Below are 20,872 nucleotides of genomic sequence, written 5' to 3' on the forward strand. Positions count from 1 at the left end.
GACCAGAGCCTCATGGGAAATGGAGTTTCAAAACATCTGGGGTGCCGAGGTTCGCCATCGCTGTCCTATAATATGGTTTCGGTAGATCTAAAGGAAAATTGTAACAAGTATGGCCACCCTAACTCTTGGGATGACCAGGAAGGCGAGAGCGGTGGAGCAGTGTGCCAATAAACTGCTTCCGGGTTCAGAATTTTCCCATAACGCCAAAAAAAAACGTATTCTGGGACGCCAAAACGCCAAAACATGGAGCATTACCCATGATGGTGTCTATGACTTTGCTGCATTGGGACGCTCTTAGAAACGACCACGCATGCGCTGTTCCTCGCCGCCCCTTGCGCCGCACGTTCCTACAACTCCTAGTAGTAAATGGGCCCTTCGTGGTTTTCTGTCCCTCCAATGATTCGGAATAATTCTCACAAATTCTCTTTCCGTGTTTTAATTGCTGCGAATGAGTCGTCTTCTTATTTTTCTCCCCCCCCCCCCCCAGAGAAGCGGGTTAATAGATGTTCTGGAAGCCCCCGGCCAGCTTGGCACGTTGTTGTTTTTGTGTGGAGAATGGGTGACTTCAGATGGAGGGAGTGGGCGATTGGTGGGGGGGGGGGGCGCGGGGGTTCTGCAACTGTGAATTTTCTTCCGAGGAGGGGGGGGGGCTTGTAATGGGATTGGGTAATTTAGACATCACAGGTTGCCACAGATACAAGAGATTCATCTGAAGAATCGTGCCGCGAGGCCCGCGACTTAACTCCGCTCTGCCATGACGGTCCTGAAGCCTTTCCTGGAACGTTTCCTAAAAAATGGGATCGTCTTGTGAATGGGCGATTAATGAGCGAGACCGCGTTTCTTTTTGGATCCGTTCAATAAGTAATTGTGTGCATTACCAGCAATTAACGACTCTATTCTGCCCCCCCCCCCCCCATCCCCCCTAGGGGAGTCTTGAGGGTTAAGAAGTTCTACTTTTCTGTAATACACCCACTATGACTAAACGCTTGTGTAAAGACGATCTAAACAAGCGCAATCTATAGCGTGACGCGGGCGAAAGATTGTTTAGATGATATCGGAGCTTCAATAATGAATAAAATGTGCGCAATAATGACGCTAAAATGTGTAACCTTTAGCTGTCATACCGGTCTCACCCCCCCCCCCCTCTATACTGTCATACCTGTACACCCCCCCTCTATACTGTCATACCTGTACACCCCCCCCTCTATGCTGTCATACCTGTACACCCCCCCCCCTCTATGCTGTCATACCTGTACACCCCCCCCTCTATGCTGTCATACCTGTACACCCCCCCCCTCTATACTGTCATACCTGTCCACCCCCCCCTTCTATACTGTCATACCCCTTCACCCCCCCCCCCCCTCTATACTGTCATACCTGTACACCCCCCCCCCCATCTATGAAGTCATACCGGTCCACCCCCCCCCCCGCTCTCTATACGTGTCATACCGGTCACCCCCCCTCTATACTGTCATACCTGTACACCCCCCTCTCTATGCTGTCATACCTGTACACCCCCCCCCTCTATGCTGTCATACCTGTACGACCCCCCCCCCTATGCTGTCATACCTGTACACCCCCCCCCTCTATACTGTCATACCTGTCCACCCCCCCCTTCTATACTGTCATACCCCTTCACCCCCCCCCTCTATACTGTCATACCTGTACACCCCCCCTCTATACTGTCATACCTGTACACCCCCCCTCTATGCTGTCATACCTGTACACCCCCCCTCTATGCTGTCATACTGTACACCCCCCCCCTATGCTGTCATACCTGTACACCCCCCCCCTCTATACTGTCATTACCTGTCCACCCCCCCCGTTCTATACTGTCATAGCCCCTTCACCCCCCCCCTCTATACTGTCATACCTGTACACCCCCCCCCCCCCCCATCTATGAAGTCATACCGGTCCACCCCCCCCCCTCTCTATACTGTCATACCGGTCCACCCCCCCTCTATACTGTCATACCTGTACACCCCCCCTCTATGCTGTCATACCTGTACACCCCCCCCCCTCTATGCTGTCATACCTGTACACCCCCCCCCCTATGCTGTCTTACCTGTACACCCCCCCCCCTCTATACTGTTCATACCTGTCCACCCCCCCCTTCTATACTGTCATACCCCTTCACCCCCCCCTCTATACTGTCATACCTGTACACCCCCCCCCCCCCATCGTATGAAGTCATACCGGTCCACCCCCCCCCCCCCCCTCTCCTATACTGTCATACCGTCCACCCCCCCCTCTGTGCTGTCATACCTGTCTGGGCGGATCGGAGGCATGAGCGTCCGCTGAAATCTTTTCAGGGAGGAGCGCTTTCGGCAGCAGCGATACAGTCACATTTAACCCTTTCTTCAAATGCTAGCCGGGGTTAACCCCCCCCCCCCCTGCAAGCGACCGAATAGCGTAGCTAAAACGATGGTAAAGCGCCGCTTTTTAGCACCGCTTTACCGATAATACGGCCAGCTGGCAGTGTGAAATAGCTCTTGAGATAATTCAGCTCCACTCCATGCCCATATAAATATAACCTAGATAATGTACAGACCCCCCCCCCCCCCCTTCAGCAAAGAAGGACCCCCCCTTCAGCACAAACCCCCTCCATTCAGCACAGATGGACCCCCCATTCCGCACAGACCCCCCTTCAGTACAGATGGACCCATATTACATTCAGTACCTCAGTTTAGCCATCAGCGCTGCACAGGCACAGCAGGTTCCCTCCCCCTGTGTACACATAAACACTGGAGGGGGAGGCGGCTTCACTCTGCTCGCTGTGCCTGTGTGACATCCGGCCCAGGACCGCTCAAACAGCCCGTGGCCGCAAAACTCTTCAACACCTTCTCAATTTTCCAGGGGGGGGGTTATTGCCCCCCCCCCTTGCCCTATGGAGTGGACGACCCATGATCGGAGGGCCCATCAAGTACAGTGGACTGCGTCCGTATCTGCTCTACATATACAGAGTGGACACGGATCTGTTATCTGTCCTCTACACTCACTGTGACCCGTTACCAATCACTAAAACCAAAAAGTAGAGCGACAATTTGAAAAAATGCAATGTATTTACTTTTTGCTAAAATAAAATGGGGATATTTTTATAGCAAAAAGTAAATACATTGCATTTTTTCAAAATGTCGCTCTATTTTGTTTATAAGCGCAAAAAATATATAAAAAAAATTGTTTCCTCCATTTAGGGCCGATACATATTTTTGGTAAAAAAAAAAAATCGCAATAAGCGTTTATCGATTGGTTTGTGCCAAATTTATAACGTTTACAAAATAGGGGAGTAGTTTTATTGCATTTTAATTATTTTACTACAAATTTTTTTTTTTTTGTGACCTGCGCGACATTATGGCGACCACATCGGACAATTTTGACACATTTTTGGACCATTGTCATTTTCACAGCAAAAAATGCATTAAAAATGCACTGATTACTGTGAAAATGACAGATTGCAGTTTAGGAGTTTAACCCCTTCAGCACCCCCTTGTGGTTAAGTGTGACCTCATATGTGTTTCTAACTGTAGGGGGGCGGGGCTGGACGTGTGACGTCATTGATCGTCCTTTCCCTTTATCAGGGAACACACGATCACTGACAGCGCCACAGTGAAGAACGGGGAAGCTGTGTTTACACTCACCTCTCCCGTTCTTCAGCTCCGGGGACCGATTGCGGGACTCCGGCGGCGATCGCTTCCGCGGCCACGGAGCTTCGGACCGGGTCGCGGCCCACGGCCGGGCACTTAGAGGACGTATAGGTACGTGCTTGTGCCCAGCCGTGCCATTCTGCCAACGTATATGTGCAGGAGGCGGTCCTTAAGCGGTTAATGAAGGTACAACATTTAGTCACATATTGCTACACTTAGAGGCGCCTCTCTTCTCTTTATACTCTGGAGCTCTGCTGGATTTTGCGTCTAATCCCCTTTGCGGAGGCTTCCATTTGTGGAGGACATTTATGGTCACACAACCAATCACATCGCTATAAACTTTTTATATGGACTATAAACGGAAGGATTTATGATAGTAATGGTTGTGGAACGAATCATTGTGAGTTTCCATTATTTCTATATGGAGAAATTCGCTTTGATATACAAGTTGCTTTCGATTAAAAGGCCTTAATTTTTCTTTCTCTCTTTCTTTCTCATCTTACCCTCTTCTTTCTCAACCAATGAGAGTTCTTTTCTTCTCTCTTATCTTTCTCTCTTTCTCTCTTTCTCTCTCTCTCTCTCAGCTCTCTCTCCTCTCTTCCTCTCTTTCTCCTCTTTCTTCTTTCCTCTCTTTCTCTCTTTCTTTCTTTCACATTTTGTGTGTTGAACCCAATCAGTGAATCTCTAACACCTCCTCCTCCTCCTTCCTCCCCCATCAGGATCGGGAACGGCATCATGGCGACCAGCGCGGTCCTTGATGACAATTTGCCGACCTACAAGCTGGTGGTGTGGGAAGACGGCGGTGTGGGGAAAGAGGCGCGCTGACCATACAGTTCTTCCAGAAGATCTTCGTGCCGGATTACGATCCCACCATAGAGGACTCCTACCTGAAAGCACACGGAGATCGATGGGCAGTGGCGATCCTCGATGGTAAGGAAAGCAGACTTGTTGCCTATTGTAGAGAGACTGCCGTGTTTTTCTCTGTAATGGTGGGGACTTTAAAACCTGTTTTTGCTGTACCAGTATTTCCATTTATTTACACTTGACTGCAGTTAGTTGGCCTTCTTGGGGTCCTTTGTAAAGATGACAAGCAGAGGGGGGGGTTGTTTTGTGTAAGTCCGGACCTGAGTGTTGTAAAGCACAATTGCGGTTCTCTCTGCAGTCCGACATGCTGGCAGGGACAGGCTTTTCTGCTCCGCAGTGGCTGCTTCATAAACTGTACAGCTTGGCACGCCTTTATTATAATGCACCCAGAATGAATTTAGTTTTTTTTTTTTTTTTTTTTTTTTTTTTTAAACTGAAAAATGAATTGAGCTTTAAAGTTGAACTCCAAACGGATAAAAAAAAAAAATGAAAAATATGCACATTAACCACTTTCCGACCACTGTGTGTGTGTGTGATGAATAAATAAATAAAAACAGCGGGGTCAGACGGGGAGGGGGCCGACAGCGGGGTCAGACGGGGAGGGGGCCGACAGCGGGGTTCTGACGGGGAGGGGGCCGACAGCGGGGTTCTGACGGGGAGGGGGCCGACAGCGGGGTTCTGACGGGGAAGGGGCCGACAGCGGGGGGTTCTGACGGGGAAGGGGCCGACAGCGGGGGGTCAGACGGGGAAGGGGCCGACAGCGGGGGTCAGACGGGGAGGGGGCCGACAGCGGGGGGGTCAGACGGGGAGGGGCCGACAGCGGGTCAGACGGGTAAGGGGCCGACAGCGGGGGGGTCAGACGGGGAAGGGCCGACAGCGGGGGGTCAGAACGGGAGGGGGCCGACAGCGGGGGGTCAGACGGGGAGGGGGCCGACAGCGGGGTCAGACGGGGAGGGGGCCGACAGCGGGGGGGCAGACGGGGAGGGGGCCGACAGCGGGGGGGTCAGAGGGGGAGGGGGCCGACAGCGGGGGGGGTCAGACGGGATGTGGCCGACAGCGGGGTCCGAGGGCGTGTTAAAGGGCGCCGACAGCGGGGGGTCAGACGGGGAAGGGGCCGACAGCGGGGGGTCAGACGGGAGGGGGGCCGACAGCGGGGGTCAGACGGGGAGGGGGGCCGACAGCGGGTCAGACCGACGTGGAGGGGGCCGACAGCAGGGGGTCAGACGGGGAGTGGGGGGCCGACAGCAGGGGGTCAGAACGGGAGGGGGCCGACAGTGGGGTCAGAAATGACAGTTGCTCTTAAAGATTATGATTCAAAATCAAAAAAGTTGATTTTAAATCGAGCCTTTTACTAGTGAGTATAAATCGTGATGTAAATCTACTTCATTTAAATCAAATCCTAGCCCTGGCAAGGAGCATGTTGATATAAAGAGAGAGCAGAGTGAATTGATGGCATCAGTATGCTCTTCTCTTTTTCACTATGCCATCAGATTGGGGGAGGGGGGAGACCAGAGGGCTGTCCTGTGTGGCAGAGCTGTGTGAATCTCTGGACTGGATGGACAAATCATTTGTTAAAACTGCTCTCGTTTGTGTTTAGCTCCCCCCCCCCCCCCCCCGGCCTCCATAAGCCAATAATCCTTTCCCGTTATACTACAGTTCTGCGAAAAAAGTGGATTCGTCTTTTCAAGGTAATTTCTCAGAGTTTATAATTCTGCGTATTGTGCCGGGCAGTCTGATTCCAGGAATGGCACAATGCCCCGAGAGGGGGTGGGGGGGGGTCACATCCTGTGCCGGTAATGTGAAGGAACCCGGCCTGGCGGTTGTCAGGGTGAAGATTAGCAGGAGTGATTGACAAGCTGTGAGGGAGTCGGGTGGCACAGGAATAGCAGCTGCTGCACCGCACGGCATGCCAATGTGCCAATCTCCTTATCACTGCTGTAATGCCATCTGATGGGGCTGCTGGCTTCTCCCCACTTGGCATTCCCTCTATCTACTCGCCAATCATTACCCGAGGACGGCCAGGATGGTAAATGTGCTGCATGCTGGTGGCAAAGGAACTACAAATCCCAGCAGGGTATTCTTCATAATGAATGGGCGACCTACAAGTTAAAATCATATTGTTTGCTAGAAAATTACTTGGAACCCCCAAACATTATAGAATTATTGCTCTCGCTCTGACAATTGCGGCCATACCTCGCATGTGTGATATGAACACCGTTCACATTTGCGGGAGCAACTTGCGTATGCGTTTTCTTTGGTACGTGCTGACCCAATAGGAGCCAAATCCAGCTTTGTTCGGGTCTCAGCCAAAGCAGTGGGTGCGCCGGCTGGTGGCTTGGGTGTCCCGGTGAGATGGGAGGTCCTGGAAGTCAGTGGGAGGGAGGGTTGGACCCGTCCCCTTCCTCCCTCCTCTTCTCTTCTTCCTCCTTCCTCCTCCCTCCTCTTCTCTTCTCCCTCCTCTTCTTCCTTCTTCCTCCTCCTCTTCCTCCTCCATCCTCTTCTCTTCTCCCTCCTCCCTCCTCTCTTTTCTCTTCTCCCTCCTCCCTCCTCCCTCCTCTTCTCTTCTCCCTCCTCCCTCCTCTTCTCTTCTTCCTCCTCCCTCCTCTTCTTCCTTCTTCCTCCTCCCTCCTCTTCTTCCTTCTTCCTCCTCCCTCCTCTTCTTCCTTCTTCCTCCTCCCTCCTCTTCTTCCTTCTTCCTCCTCCCTCCTCTTCTTCCTTCTTCCTCCTCCTCCTCCCTCCTCTTCTCTTCTTCTTCCTCCTCCATCCTCTTCTCCCTCCTCCCTTCTCTTCTCTTCTCCCTCCTCCCTTCTCTTCTCTTCTCCCTCCTCCCCCCTCTTCTCCCTCCTCCCTCCTCCCTTCTCTTCTCTTCTCTTCTTCCTCCTCCCTCCTCTTCTCTTCTTCCTTCTTCCTCCTCCCTCCTCTTCTTCCTTCTTCCTCCTCCCTCCTCTTCTCTTCTTCCTCCTTCCTCCTTCCTCCTCTTCTCTTCTCCCTCCTCTTCTTCCCTCTTCCTCCTCCATTCTCTTCTCTTCTTCCTCCTCCCTCCTCTTCTCTTCTTCCTCCTTCCTCCTTCCTCCTTCCTCCTCCCTCCTCTTCTCTTCTCCCTCCTCTTCTTCCTCCTCCTCTTCCTCCTCCATCCTCTTCTCTTCTTCCTCCTCCATCCTCTTCCTTCTCCCTCCTCTTCTCTCCTCCCTCCTCTTCTCCTCTTCCTCTTCCTTCTTCCTCCTCCCTCCTCTTCCTCTTCCTTCTTCCTCCTCCCTCCTCTTCCCACTTCCTCCTCCCTCTTCCTCTTCCTATAGATATCCCCAAAAAATGTATAAACATTTTTTTTTTTTCTCAATTTATTACGATACGTATTCTTCTACAAATTTTTGGTTAAAAAAATCGCAATAAGCGTTTGTTGATTGGTATGCGCAAAAGTTATAGCGTCTACAAAATAGGGGATAGTTTTATGGATGGCATTTTTATTATTTATTTATTTTTACTAGTAATGGCGGCGATCAGCTTTTTTTTTTTTTTTGTTTGTTTTTTATCGTGCCTGCGATATTGCAGCAGACACTTTTTTGATGCTTTTTTGCGACCATTGATCAGTGCTATAAAACTGATTGCTGTGTAAATGACACTGGCAGGGAAGGGGTTCACCACTAGGTGGTGCTGAAGGGGATTAAGTGTGTCCTAGGGAGTGATTCTAACTGTGTGGGGGCTGGGCTACCAGTGTCACGGCACTGATCGCTGCTCCCGATGAGAGGGAGCAGACGATCAGTGTCCTGTCACTAGGCAGAACAGGGCGATGCCTTGTTTACAGCGGCATCCCCCTGTTGTTGTGCTGATCCGTGACACGATCGCGGGACGGCGGCAGACATCGAGTCCGCGGGCGCGGTCATGGAGCCCCCTGCATGGCGCGACTTTCAAAGCAACGTAGCTGTACGTTGCTTTGCGCACAGGAGCCATTCTGCCGACGTATATTTACTGACTGACGGCGAGTGGTTTAAAAAAAAAAAGAGACTCACTGGCTAGATCACCAGGTGAAAATAAAGGAAAACCTAAAAAAAGAAAATGAATGCAGCCACCACTTCTAAGAATGTTTTTTGCTTTTGGGTTTAATATCGCTTTAAGGGACGCTCTTCATACGGGGAAGTCTAGCAGCCAGATGTAAGCCTGGAGTTTACTGATAAACCTTCTATATAGAGAGATAAGGCGAGGGGAGGATTTCTATCACTAATAGAAAGAAGTTTTTTATTTTCATTTTTATTTTTCTGTCAGCTTCCCCCTCCCAGCGGTGAACGGGTTTTGTGCCGCCGGTGACAATGGACCGGTGCCAGGTGTCAGTCGTCTATTCAACTTCTCCTCCTTTATCTGAACCGCTCCTTAAAAACGTCATTCCTGAACCCGACCGCGCCCAGCCAACCCGGGCTGACCTGCGCAGACAAGTAAACACGGCCTGATCCGAGCCGTCAGTCATTGTGTGCGGAGGAAAGGCTCCCGGGCGTGACTGTGACATCACAGCGACAAGTGGCGTTATCGCTACTCTGCTGCTTGTCATCTGTTTTGTGTTTTAAAAATATATATGTGTGTGTGTGTGTGTGTGTGTGTGTTTGTGTGTGACCCTCGACTGACTGAATGACATTTTAGTTTGCTAAGTCACTATGTATCACTATGTATCACTATGTATCACTATGTATCACTATGTATCGTACATAATCACTTTTTTTTTTTTTTTTTTTAACCCCTTGCCAACCAGGCCAATTCTGACACTTCTCTCCTACATGTAAAAATCATAATTTATTTGCTAGAAAATTACACAATACCCCCAAACATATGTTGTGGTTTTTTTTTTTTTTGTTTGTTTTTTTTAGCAGAGACCCTAGAGAATAAAATGGCAGTCATTGCAACTTTTTTACATCGCACGGTATTTGCGCAGCAATTTCACAAACGCGTTTTTATTTGAGGGGGGGGGGGGGAATTTGTGCAGAGACTCTAGACAATAAAATGGTGGTCATTTTCAATATTTTATGTCGCACGGTATTTGCGCAGCGGTCTTTCAACCGCATTTTTTTTGGGGGGGGAAGACACTTTAATAAAAAAAATAAACGGCAAACTTAGCCCAAGTTTTTTTTTTTTTGTTTGTTTTTTTTGCATAATGTGAAAGATGATGATAATTATAGACTGATCTTTTCTTTGTCAATAGGCAAACGTACAAAATCAGCAGGGGATCAAAAACCTTTTCCCCCTCACTGTATACATTTAATATTTTTAATATTCAATATAAATGTTTATTTAAAAATATAAAATTACTATTACGTTAAAAGTATGAAAGATGAACTGTATTTACCATTCTTCCAGTGTGTGTGTGTGTGTGTGTGTGTGGTTTTTTTTTTTTTGTACAGATATAGTCCACTGACACGCACACACACTTTTTTTTTTTTTTTATATTAAATATAAATACAATATATTTTAACAACAATTCTTAACCATGACAATAATTTATACATTATTAAATTTAATATTTTTTAAGTAGTAACAATGTAGAATTGTTATTAGTAACAGTAATAAAATGTAAAATATAAAAGATTAAATATATTGAAATACAAATGCTAACGGTTATTAATTACCATCAATTGATTATTAAAAATATTCAACAATACACATATAAAAGATTAAATATAGAATATTTTAAAATAATTTGTTGATCTATATTAAGAATCACATTTAAAATATTCAATATATATATTTAATCTTTTATATGAAATAATATAATATAAAATAATGAATATTTTAAATGTGGTGTATGTCATTAATTATATATCATATATATATATATATATATATATATATATATATATATATATATATATATATATATATATATATCAGCCAGATTCAGAAAGATTTACGCTGGCGTATCTACAAATACTATGCGCCGTATTCTTGAAACCAGATACGCCTGAATTCTGGCTTAATACGACCGACGTAAGTCTCCTACGCCGTCGTATCTTGGGTGCATATTTACGCTGGCCGCTAGGGGTCGCTTCCATTAATTTACGAGTCGAATATGCAAATGACCTAGATGCGCCGATTCACAAACGTACTTGCACCCGTCGCAGTAAGCTACGCCGTTTACGTAAGGCGTACGTCCGGCGTAAAGATAAACCACCAAATAGTTGGTCTAAGTCATGTTGGGGTATGGACGTCGGAACTGCCGTCGGATTTTACGCTGTTTGCATAAGTCATACGTGAATGGGGCTGTGGGCGTAGGGTTACGTTCACGTCTTATGAATTGAGCCGGCGTATCTTGGGGAGTAAATTCGACGTGATCCTGAGCATGCGCGTACATGCGCCGTTCGTTCGGTGCTTCGTTTACATGGGGTCACGATTCATTTTAATACAACACGCCCACTACATGCCTACTTTGAATTAGGCGTGCTTACGCCGGCACATTTACGCTACGCCGCCGTAACTTAGGGAGCAAGTGCTTTGAGAATACTGTACTTGCCTCTCTATGTTACGTCGGCGTAGCGCAAATGAGATGCGCTACGCCGCTCTACCTGAATCCAGCTAAATGTGTATAATTATACACACACACACATTCTGTGTGATGTTTTTTTTTTATAATTTTTTATATTTTTTTTTTTTTTTTTTTATGAAGCTGAAGACCTCGGGATTCATTATCCATTAGTCCAACCAAAACCGATATTTAGCCGAAGACTTACATTTTTTTATTTTTTTTTTATTATTTTTTTTGTTTGTACAAATTCTCCAGAAAACAATACAAATTCAATTATATTATATATATATATTATAATTGAATTTGTATTGTTTTCTGGAGAATTTGTACAAACAAAAAAAATTATCAAAAAAATAAATAAATGTTTTAAGTCATAATCTCAATAATAACATGCAATGCCAAGCTGCGGTTTCCAAAGCGAGCAAAGTCCTTTCTTGTATAAGAGAGGTATGGACTCCAGAGACAGAGATATAATTTTGCCCCCCTGTACAAATCATTAGTAAGACCTCATCTGGAATATTCAGTTCAGTTTTGGGCACCAGTTCTCAAAAAGGATATCAGGGAACTGGAGAAAGTGCAGAGAAGGGCAACCAAACTGATAAGAGGCATGGAGGAGCTCAGCTATGAGGAAAGATTAGAGGAACTGAATTTATTCTCTCTTGAGGAGAATTAGGGGGGATATGATCCACATGTACAAATATATAAGAGGTCCATATAGTGAACTTGGTGAGTTATTCACTTTACGGTCAACACTGAGGACAAGGGGGCACTCTTTACGTCTAGAGGAAAAGAGATTTCACCTCCAAATACGGAAAGGTTTCTTCACAGTAAGAGCTGTGAAAATGTGGAACAGACTCCCTCCAGAGGTGGATCTGGCCAGATCAGTAGATTACTTTAAGAAAGGTCTGGATACTTTCCTAAATGTACAGAATATAACTGAGTACTAAGATTTGTAGGTAAAGTTGATCCGGGGTAAATCCGATTGCCTCTCGGGGGATCAGGAAGGAATTTTTCCCCTGCTGTAGCAAATTGGATCATGCTCTGCTGGGGCTTTTTGCCTTCCTCTGGATCAACTGTGGGCATGGAGTTGGGTGTATGGGATTGTACTGTGTTTTTTATTTTGTTTGTTTATTTTTTTTTGTGGTTGAACTGGATGGACTTTTTTTTTCAACCTGACTAACTATGTAAGTCTTCGGCTAAATATCGGTTTTGGTTGGACTGATGGATAATGAATCCCGAGGTCTTCAGCTTCACTGGTCATTAGCGAAGGCGGGTTTCAAGTCCAATCAGAGACGTTGGGTGAGGTTTGGGGTGGGGATTGGAGGGCAATGACCTGTATGACCAGTTACTGTAGATCATTCTGACCCATCGTCCGTCTTTCCACCTATATATTATAATTGTGGTCGGTGAGTGACGCGGTTTTGTCTTCCTCTCCCAGTGCTGGACACGGCCGGTCAAGAAGAATTCAGCGCTATGCGGGAGCAGTACATGAGGACTGGCGATGGGTTCCTGATTGTGTACTCCGTCACCGACAAAGCCAGCTTTGAACACGTGGATCGCTTTCACCAACTCATCCTCAGGGTCAAAGACCGGTAAGAATGGGGAACACCGGGGGGGGGGCACACCCCTAACTCCACCCCTAACTCCACCTACAAAGGAGTCAGGAATTCTATATGAAATACATCTGTGAGGCTTTCCCTGATCTGAAGTTCTGTTCAGTCATTCTTGCGATTCTCGCATAGCTAGGAGGGGACACCTGGGGGCAAAGCCCCTGAGATCCTGGTGCGTTGGCTCTGAGAAGAATTTTTTGTGCAATTCGTTTAGTTCCAAATTCATTTTTTAACAAATTCGTTAATTCCGAATTTTGTAATTTCCAAATTTTCACTTTTCGAAAAATGTGGACATCAAAGTCTAAAATTCAGAACTAAAATTGTTTTGAATTTCCGAATTGTCCGAAATTCCGAAAAAAGCCATTGGGTTGTCACAAGGCTGGCTATGGGGGATGGGTGCAGACTGTAATGTGCCGCACTGTGCATAGCTTGGTCCTGTCCCTTTTTTGGATGCTTGCTCTCATCACAGTGGTGGAACTACCAGGGTCACAAATGTCGCAATAGCGACCGGGCCCTGGCGTTCCGCCACCGTGACGGGGCCCCAAGACACAATGCTGCCAAAACAGGCACTTTTTAGCTGTGCGTAGATAGGAGAAAAGTTCCTGTTAAAATAAAAAAATAAATAAACTCTCCTTCAGGGGAGGACTGACAACTCATGGGGCCCCCGGGCAATAGAAGATTATGGGGCCCCTGGGCTTACAGATGGTCACCACGCCAGAAGGCAGTGCAGAGGCGGGGCAGCTAAAATCTCGGGATTTTCACATCAAAAGCATGTCTGTTTCGGACATATCAGGGACAGATGTAAAAAAACACAGATTTTTACATACTGTCCCTGGTTTTACTGAGCCTGGCAACCCTGATGGGGGCCCCCTAGTGGCATGGGGCCCTCGGGCAGTGCCCGAGTGACTCAATGGTCAGTCCGCCCCTGCTCTCGTAAGTTCCTGGCTGGCCGCCCATGACTCGCAACTCCTTGAGCAGCTGGTATTGAAACCCTGTGGAATGGGGGGCGGGGGAGTACTTGGCTGCGACTCTGAACTGTGCATGCAAAGCTCTGGAGCCACCTGATCCAAGAACTGCCAGTCTCTGGCTTGGATAAGAGAAAGGGGTGTGGCTTATATTCACACACACCCCGACCACGCTGGTAGAGTCCGAGCTTGGCAGTTCTCTAATTGAGTTGCACCTAGGCCAGAAGGTACGTGAAAGGGGGCACTAACTTTGGAGGAGCAGGAAGGATGTATGTGGTGCTTAATTTGGAGGAGCAGGAGGATGTAAGGGGTGCTAACTTTGGAGGAGCAGGAGGATGTAAGGGGTGCTAACTTTGGAGGAGCAGGAGGATGTAAGGGGTGCTAACTTTGGAGGAGCAGGAGGATGTAAGGGGTGCTAACTTTGGAGGAGCAGGAGGATGTAAGGGGTGCTAACTTTGGAGGAGCAGGAGGATGTAAGGGGTGCTTACTTTGGAGGAGCAGGAGGATGTACTGGGTGCTTACTTTGGAGGAGCAGGAGGATGTACTGGGTGCTTACTTTGGAGGAGCAGGAGGATGTACGGGGTGCTTACTTTGGAGGAGCAGGAGGATGTACGGGGTGCTAACTTTGGAGGAGCAGGAGGATGTAAGGGGTGCTAACTTTGGAGGAGCAGGAGGATGTAAGGGGTGCTTAACTTTGGAGGAGCAGGAGGATGTAAGGGGTGCTTACTTTGGAGGAGCAGGAGGATGTACGGGGTGCTAACTTTGGAGGAGCAGGAGGATGTAAGGGGTGCTAACTTTGGAGGAGCAGGAGGATGTAAGGGGTGCTAACTTTGGGGGCACTCTGGAGGAGTAGGAGGACATAAGGGGGCACTCTGAAGGTACTATCTTGGTACTTCCAGAGTGCCCTCTTGGTACAGTATTCTTTGGAGAAGGATGTAAGGGGGCACACTGAAGGTAATTATTTGTTACCTCCCAGAGTGCCCTTTTACGTCCTCCAAAGTGCCCCTTAATGATGTGGGTAAAAAGACTGTCGTATATGGGTGCAGTGTTAAGACCCTCCCACGGGCCATGCCCACTGCTTTCCATGGCTGTTTTGACTGAAGAGGGGGCCCTTTGTGGTTTCTTGCACTGGGGCCCCCAAAGGTTCTAGTTATCCCAGCATTATAGGAGTTGGGGCTCTCCTTGTTTGTTTCAACCAGGTCTTGAGGAAGGGGACCAACTGGCCTACAGGAATGGGCATTCTACAAATCCAGCAGTTGCTCTTGCCTACTGGGGCCCTATGGCTGCATTTCTTCTCAAAGGTGAACTTGGATATAATTTTAAAAGCCACATTTAAAGCTGGGGGGGGGGGGGTGAGGACCGAGGGGTCTGAGCCTGGAGTTGGGCTCTTTAAACCTTAAAAAAAGGATTTGTTGACCCTTCAAAAATGTCAGACTTGCCCGCGTTGTACTGCCCAAAAACAACAAAAGCTTCTCCAATCCAGATAATCTCCTTCCTTCTTAGTGGCTCCAGCGAAGGACATTGGTGGTCGCTCTACGGCCCATGAATCTTTTTTTTCGTATATCTTTCTTAGAGGTTTCTCTTCCTCTTGCAGAGAGTCGTTCCCGATGATTCTCGTCGCAAACAAAGTTGACCTGATGCACTTAAGGAAAATTTCCAGCGAACAAGGGAAGGAAATGGCGGTAAAACACAACGTAAGTGGGAATGGATGATGGGGGGGTGAGGGGGGGCGTGGCACAGAAGGAAACTAAAAAATAAATAACATTTCATTTTGAAGTGGTTGACTTGAAGCAGATTGTCCAGACTGGAGAGGTTTTGGTAGGAAATGAACAAGAGCCGATCTCAACCTCGTGTAACCCTATAAGGGCTGAAACCTGGCGGTCTTCCTCAGGTGCCGCTACACTTCAGTAACAATCCAGCGAAAGAATAGCGCCGCCTACTTGGTGTCATCCATAAAAGTGAATCTTTCTTGGCTACATAACAGGAGCACAGCAAATATCCCAACGCGTTTCAGCTAGGACGCCTTATGCCGCGTGCAGACGGTCGTTTTTTGTGATGGAAAAAAAAACGACGTTTTAAATCCTGAAATAAAACAACGTTTTTTTAAACAAAATCGGCGTTATTTTTTCCCACAAATAGAGCTTTCCTTTGGTGGTATTTGATCACCTCTGCGGTTTTTATTTTTTGCGCTATAAACAAAAATAGAGCGACAATTTAGAAAAAAATGCAATATTTTTTACTTTTTGCTATAATAAATATCCCCAAAAATATATAAAAAAAAAAATTTATACATTTTTTTTCTCAGTTTAGGCCGATACGTATTCTATTTTTGGTACAAAAAATCGCAATAAGCGTTTATCGGTTGGTTTGCGCAAAATTTATAGCGTTAACAAAGTAGGGGATAGTTTTATTGCATTTTTATAATTTTTTTTATTTTTTTTTTACTACTAATGGCGGCGATCAGCGTTTTTTTTTTTTTTTTTTTTTTTTTTTTCCCGTGACTGCGACATTATGGCGGACACATCGGACAATTTTGACACATTTTTGAGACCATTGTCATTTTCACAGCAAAAAATGCATTTAAAATGCATTGTTTATTGTGAAAATGGGAATTGCAGTTTGGAAGTTAACCACAAGGGGGCGCTGAATGGGTTATGTATGACCTCATCTGTGTTTCTAACTGTAGGGGGGTGTGGCTGTAGGTGTGACGTCATCGATTGTGGTTCCCTATAAAAGGGATCACACGATCGATGACGCCGCCACAGTAAAGAACGGGAAAGCTGTGGTTTACACACAGCTCTCCCCGTTCTTCAGCTCCGGGGACTGATCGCGGGACTCCAGTGGCGATAGGGTCCGTGGGTCCCGGAGCTTCTGACCGGGGCGCGCTCCCCGCGACCCACGGCTGGGTACTAACACAGGACGTACCTGTGCCCAGCCGTGCCATTCTGCCGACGTAAATGTGCAGGAGGCGGTCCTTAAGTGGTTAAATACAGTATTTCGAAATCCGATGGACTGTGTACGCATTGAATTTTTAAAGCAGCGGTGTTCTGTCAGATTGGCAAACCTGTGAGATCGGCAGGCTTGCCGTTGCTTTTAAAATGTAACATCTAAACGGTCCTTCAGATCTCCAAATACTGCATGTAAGCTCCAGTTTTTTATTAAGAATAACTCCGGTGGGTGTAACAAGATGTCCCCTTGCTCCCTTCTCGGTTTATCATTCCTATAGAGGAGTACGGGGTGTAGCAAGATGGCGGGGGCGGAACGTCACTCCTGTTACCAATTCTGGCAGGTCGACATATCTGACGGAACATGGGTGTTCCGTCAGATTGGGTGACCCGTCAAATCTTGTAACGGATGTGACGTTCCGTCACGGCCATGTTGGTACACCCCGTACTCCTCTATAGGAATGATAAACCGAGAAGGGAGCAAGGGGACATCTTTTTTTACACCCACCAAAGTCTTGCGTTTCACGCTTCTCATAACTCGGCTTATATTGTGAAATACCGTATTTAGGATTCCGTGACACCATATTTTGATGTTGAGCTTTAAAAGCAGCGGTGTTCTGTCAGATTGGCAAACCTGTGAGATCAGCAGGCTTTTGCCGCTGCTTTTAAAATCCAACATCAAAACCAGTGTCACGGATTTCTAAATCCCGTATTTCACTATATAAGCTCGGTTTACCGGTAAAAATAAGTGTGAAATGCAGTGGCGGTCCGTCCATAGAGGGCGCTGGAGTGCCGCCCCCTCTGGCTCTCACCGCCACTGAGTCTAAAAACATGGATTCATGCATTGCACGAATCTATGTTATTATCGCCGCTGCCGCTGTTCTATTCAGATGGTCGGCGCTCATGTCCGGCCATCTGAATAACGGCAGCTGGTTAGCTGTTCGGAAGTGCCTATCAGAGCCAACGGCTCTCGGGTCCCGGAGGCTTATACAAGGAACGCACTAGGGATGCGCTCCTGGTATAAGATTGACAGGCATCTCAGCCAATCAGGTTGGCCTATTCTGGCTACCGTAACCTGAGACACCTGTCAGTCATCGAGGGCGGTAGAAGATATCGAGGGACGTGGATGGCTGACTCCAGTAAAGGTAAGTGCCGGGGGGGGGGCCGGAGGGGCACTTTACAGGGCACAGCGGCGACATCAATGGGCACAGTGGGGACAATGGGCACAGTGGGGGCAATGGGCACAGTGGGGACAATTAAAGGGCACAGTGTTTGCGTTTGATGGCATGGCACAGTGGTGACAATTGATGGCACAGTGGCTGCATTTGATGGGCACAGTGGCTGCAATTTTTTTCTTTCGTTTGCTCCCCCCCCAAAAATGTTGAGCACCAGCCGCCACTGGTGAAATGCAAGACTTTGGTGGGTGTAAAAAGATGTCCCCTTGGCGAACTTCAGACTGTAGGCTGAGTGAGGGGTGCACCAAGATGACCGTGACGGAACGTCACTTCCGTTACAAAATCTGACAGGTTGCCTAATCCGACGGAACACCAGCAGGAGTGTGCTTGGCTAAGAAAGCCCCCTCCTGAGGACTCCTGGGATATTGCATCATTTTGGACTAGGCCATCAGCCAGGAAGCAACTGGAGGGGAAAAAATGTTTTTTGTTGGCAGCATAAAATTAAGAATCGGACACTTGTGGTGAGAGACGTGGCTGTGCTACTGTCGCCTCTTTATAACTTCTAACTTTCCTTTTTTATAGATTCCATACATTGAGACAAGTGCCAAGGACCCGCCGCAGAATGTGGACAAAGCATTTCATGACCTCGTACGAGTAATCAGGTACGTTCCTTACGGCAGCACCCCCTCACCCTCTCTGCTTACATCCAATCCCAACACTGCCTCCCCCCCCCCCTGTGCCCTTCTCTGCAGCACAACTGACTTCTCTCCTCTCCTTCCCACCAGCTGCTTCAAGCACATAGGGCGATCTTTTGAGGATGGAAAGCAGGGGCTGGTAAATGTCATATTTACCAGCCCCTTCCTTTCCTTTAATGAATAATTCACCCCCAGTTTGTGACTAAGCAGGAGCCCCACTTCCCATTTTATTAACCTTTTTCCTTCTATCTTGGATCATGTGCTCTACGTGGCATGCCCCTTGTTGGCGACGCCCTTTGCGGCATGCCCCCTGTTGGCGACGCCCGTTGCGACATGCCCCTTGTTGGCGACGCCCGTTGCTGCATGCCCCCTGTTGGCGACGCCCGTTGTGGCATGCCCCTTGTTGGCGACGCCCTTTGTGGCATGCCCCTTGTTGGCGACGCCCTTTGCGGCATGCCCCCTTGTTGGCGACGCCCTTTGCGGCATGCCCCCTTGTTGGCGACGCCCTTTGCGGCATGCCCCCTTGTTGGCGACGCCCTTTGCGGCATGCCCCCTTGTTGGCGACGCCCTTTGCGGCATGCCCCCTTGTTGGCGACGCCCTTTGTGGCATGCCCCTTGACGGCGACGCCCTTTGCGGCATGTCCCTTGACGGCGACTCCCTTTGTGGCATGCCCCTTGTTGGCACGTCCCCCGCTAGCGACGCCCTTTGCGGCATGTCCACTGTTGGTGACGCCCCTTGGGGCACGTCCGACCCTGGCGACGCCCTTTGGGGCACGTCCGACCCTGGCGACGCCCTTTGGGGCACGTCCGACCCTGGCGACGCCCTTTGGGGCACGTCCGACCTTGGCGACGCCCTTTGGGGCACGTCCGACCTTGGCGACGCCCTTTGGGGCACGTCCGACCTTGGCGACGCCCTTTGGGGCACGTCCGACCTTGGCGACGCCCTTTGTCACATGTCCGCCATTGGCGATGCCTTACGCAGCATGTCCGCCATTGGCGATGCCTTACGCAGCATGTCCGCCATTGGGGATGCCTTACGCAGCATGTCCACCATTGGGGATGCCTTACGCGGCATGTCCGCCGCTGGGGATGCCTTACGCGGCATGTCCGCCGTTGGGGATGCCTTACGCGGCATGTCCGCCGTTGGGGATGCCTTACGCGGCATGTCCGCCGTTGGGGATGCCTTACGCGGCATGTCCGCCGTTGGGGATGCCTTACGCGGCATGTCCGCCATTGGGGATGCCTTACGCGGCATGTCCGCCATTGGTGATGCCTTACGCAGCATGTCCGCCATTGGTGACGCCTTACGAAGCATGTCCGTCATTGGTGACGCCTTACGCAGCATGTCCGCCATTGGTGACGCCTTACGCAGCATGTCCGCCATTGGTTATGCCTTGAGATGGAGAGGCAGAAAAGCACAGTCACCGTGGAGCTCCACGGCACTATTTCTGCAGAAAGCAGACCCTAAATATGTAATGAGCAAATAGGACTCCAAATTCCCCCCCGCCATGTGAATACAGAATAGCGAAATCTACTATTTATTATTTTTTTTATTATTTTTTGGGGTAACCTTGACACACAATGAAAAGATATGTAGAAAATGTTAAAGACTCCCAAGGAAAAGCATCTCTAATCTTTGTCTTGTTTCTCCCTATAACAGGCAGCAGATCCCAGACAAGAGCCAGAAACGGAAGAGAAACACCAAGTGGCGAGGAGATCGCTCCACGGGAACGCACCGGCTGCAGTGCGTGGTCTTGTGACACGTGGGCGTGCGGAGTACAAACTAACGATGCCATACACTGCCAAGATCTGCACCCACCACTACCCCGGGCCTTGGAGACTGCCTCCTCGTTAATACTTGAAGATGGGCCGTTTTCCCTCCCTTTGTGCCCCCCCCACTCATAGTGTGGGGGGGGTGTCTGCGGTAGCTCTGCCCACAGCGACAGAGTGTTATCATCTGCTGCCTACCCAACAAGCTTGTAATGAATGGCAGACACTGAACCTGGGGGTGCTCCTTTGCCCACTCGGCACATTAAGGCATCTCTGTGTATGGATTTTGGGTTTTAATCCCATCTCCACGTGGTACATTTATTTAATTTTTTTATATTCTTCCTGTGGCAGAAACAATATTGTTTGGTCTTCACTATGGAAGAGGCAGCAGAGGATTTGAACGGTGAGGCAGCACGCCATTCGGCTGCGGCGATAGAGAGGCTGCACTCTTACTGCTAACTGTTTCATTGCCGGATGAGCAGTATGCCGCCAAACCCCATTAAGGGCCAGTAAAGGGGCCACTGTACAGGAGACTGTGGCGCCTATTTCTCCACTTTTTTTATTTTTATTTTTTACAGTTTTTTTTTTATTACAGTTCCACTTTTAATTGGTTTCACTTTTTTTTATATATATATATATATATATATATATATATATATATATATATATATATATATATATATATATATATATATATATATA

General features: G+C 48.2%; 1 protein-coding gene across 1 annotated transcript; it reads left to right on the forward strand.

Annotated features, from left to right (window-relative positions):
- Window positions 1-4,334: 4,334 nt before the first annotated feature.
- LOC120944255 (ras-related protein M-Ras-like) lies at window positions 4,335-20,607 on the forward strand. Its single transcript, XM_040358244.1, is given in 8 exon segments — window positions 4,335-4,457; window positions 4,460-4,534; window positions 4,536-4,560; window positions 4,563-4,574; window positions 12,449-12,602; window positions 15,180-15,279; window positions 18,288-18,367; window positions 20,061-20,607. Coding segments are annotated over 8 exon segments (624 nt in total). The 5' UTR covers window positions 4,335-4,379; the 3' UTR covers window positions 20,161-20,607.
- The last annotated feature ends 265 nt before the right edge of the window (window positions 20,608-20,872 follow it).

Source organism: Rana temporaria, chromosome 6 (genome assembly GCF_905171775.1).
Source record: "Rana temporaria chromosome 6, aRanTem1.1, whole genome shotgun sequence".
Lineage (NCBI taxonomy): Eukaryota > Metazoa > Chordata > Amphibia > Anura > Ranidae > Rana > Rana temporaria.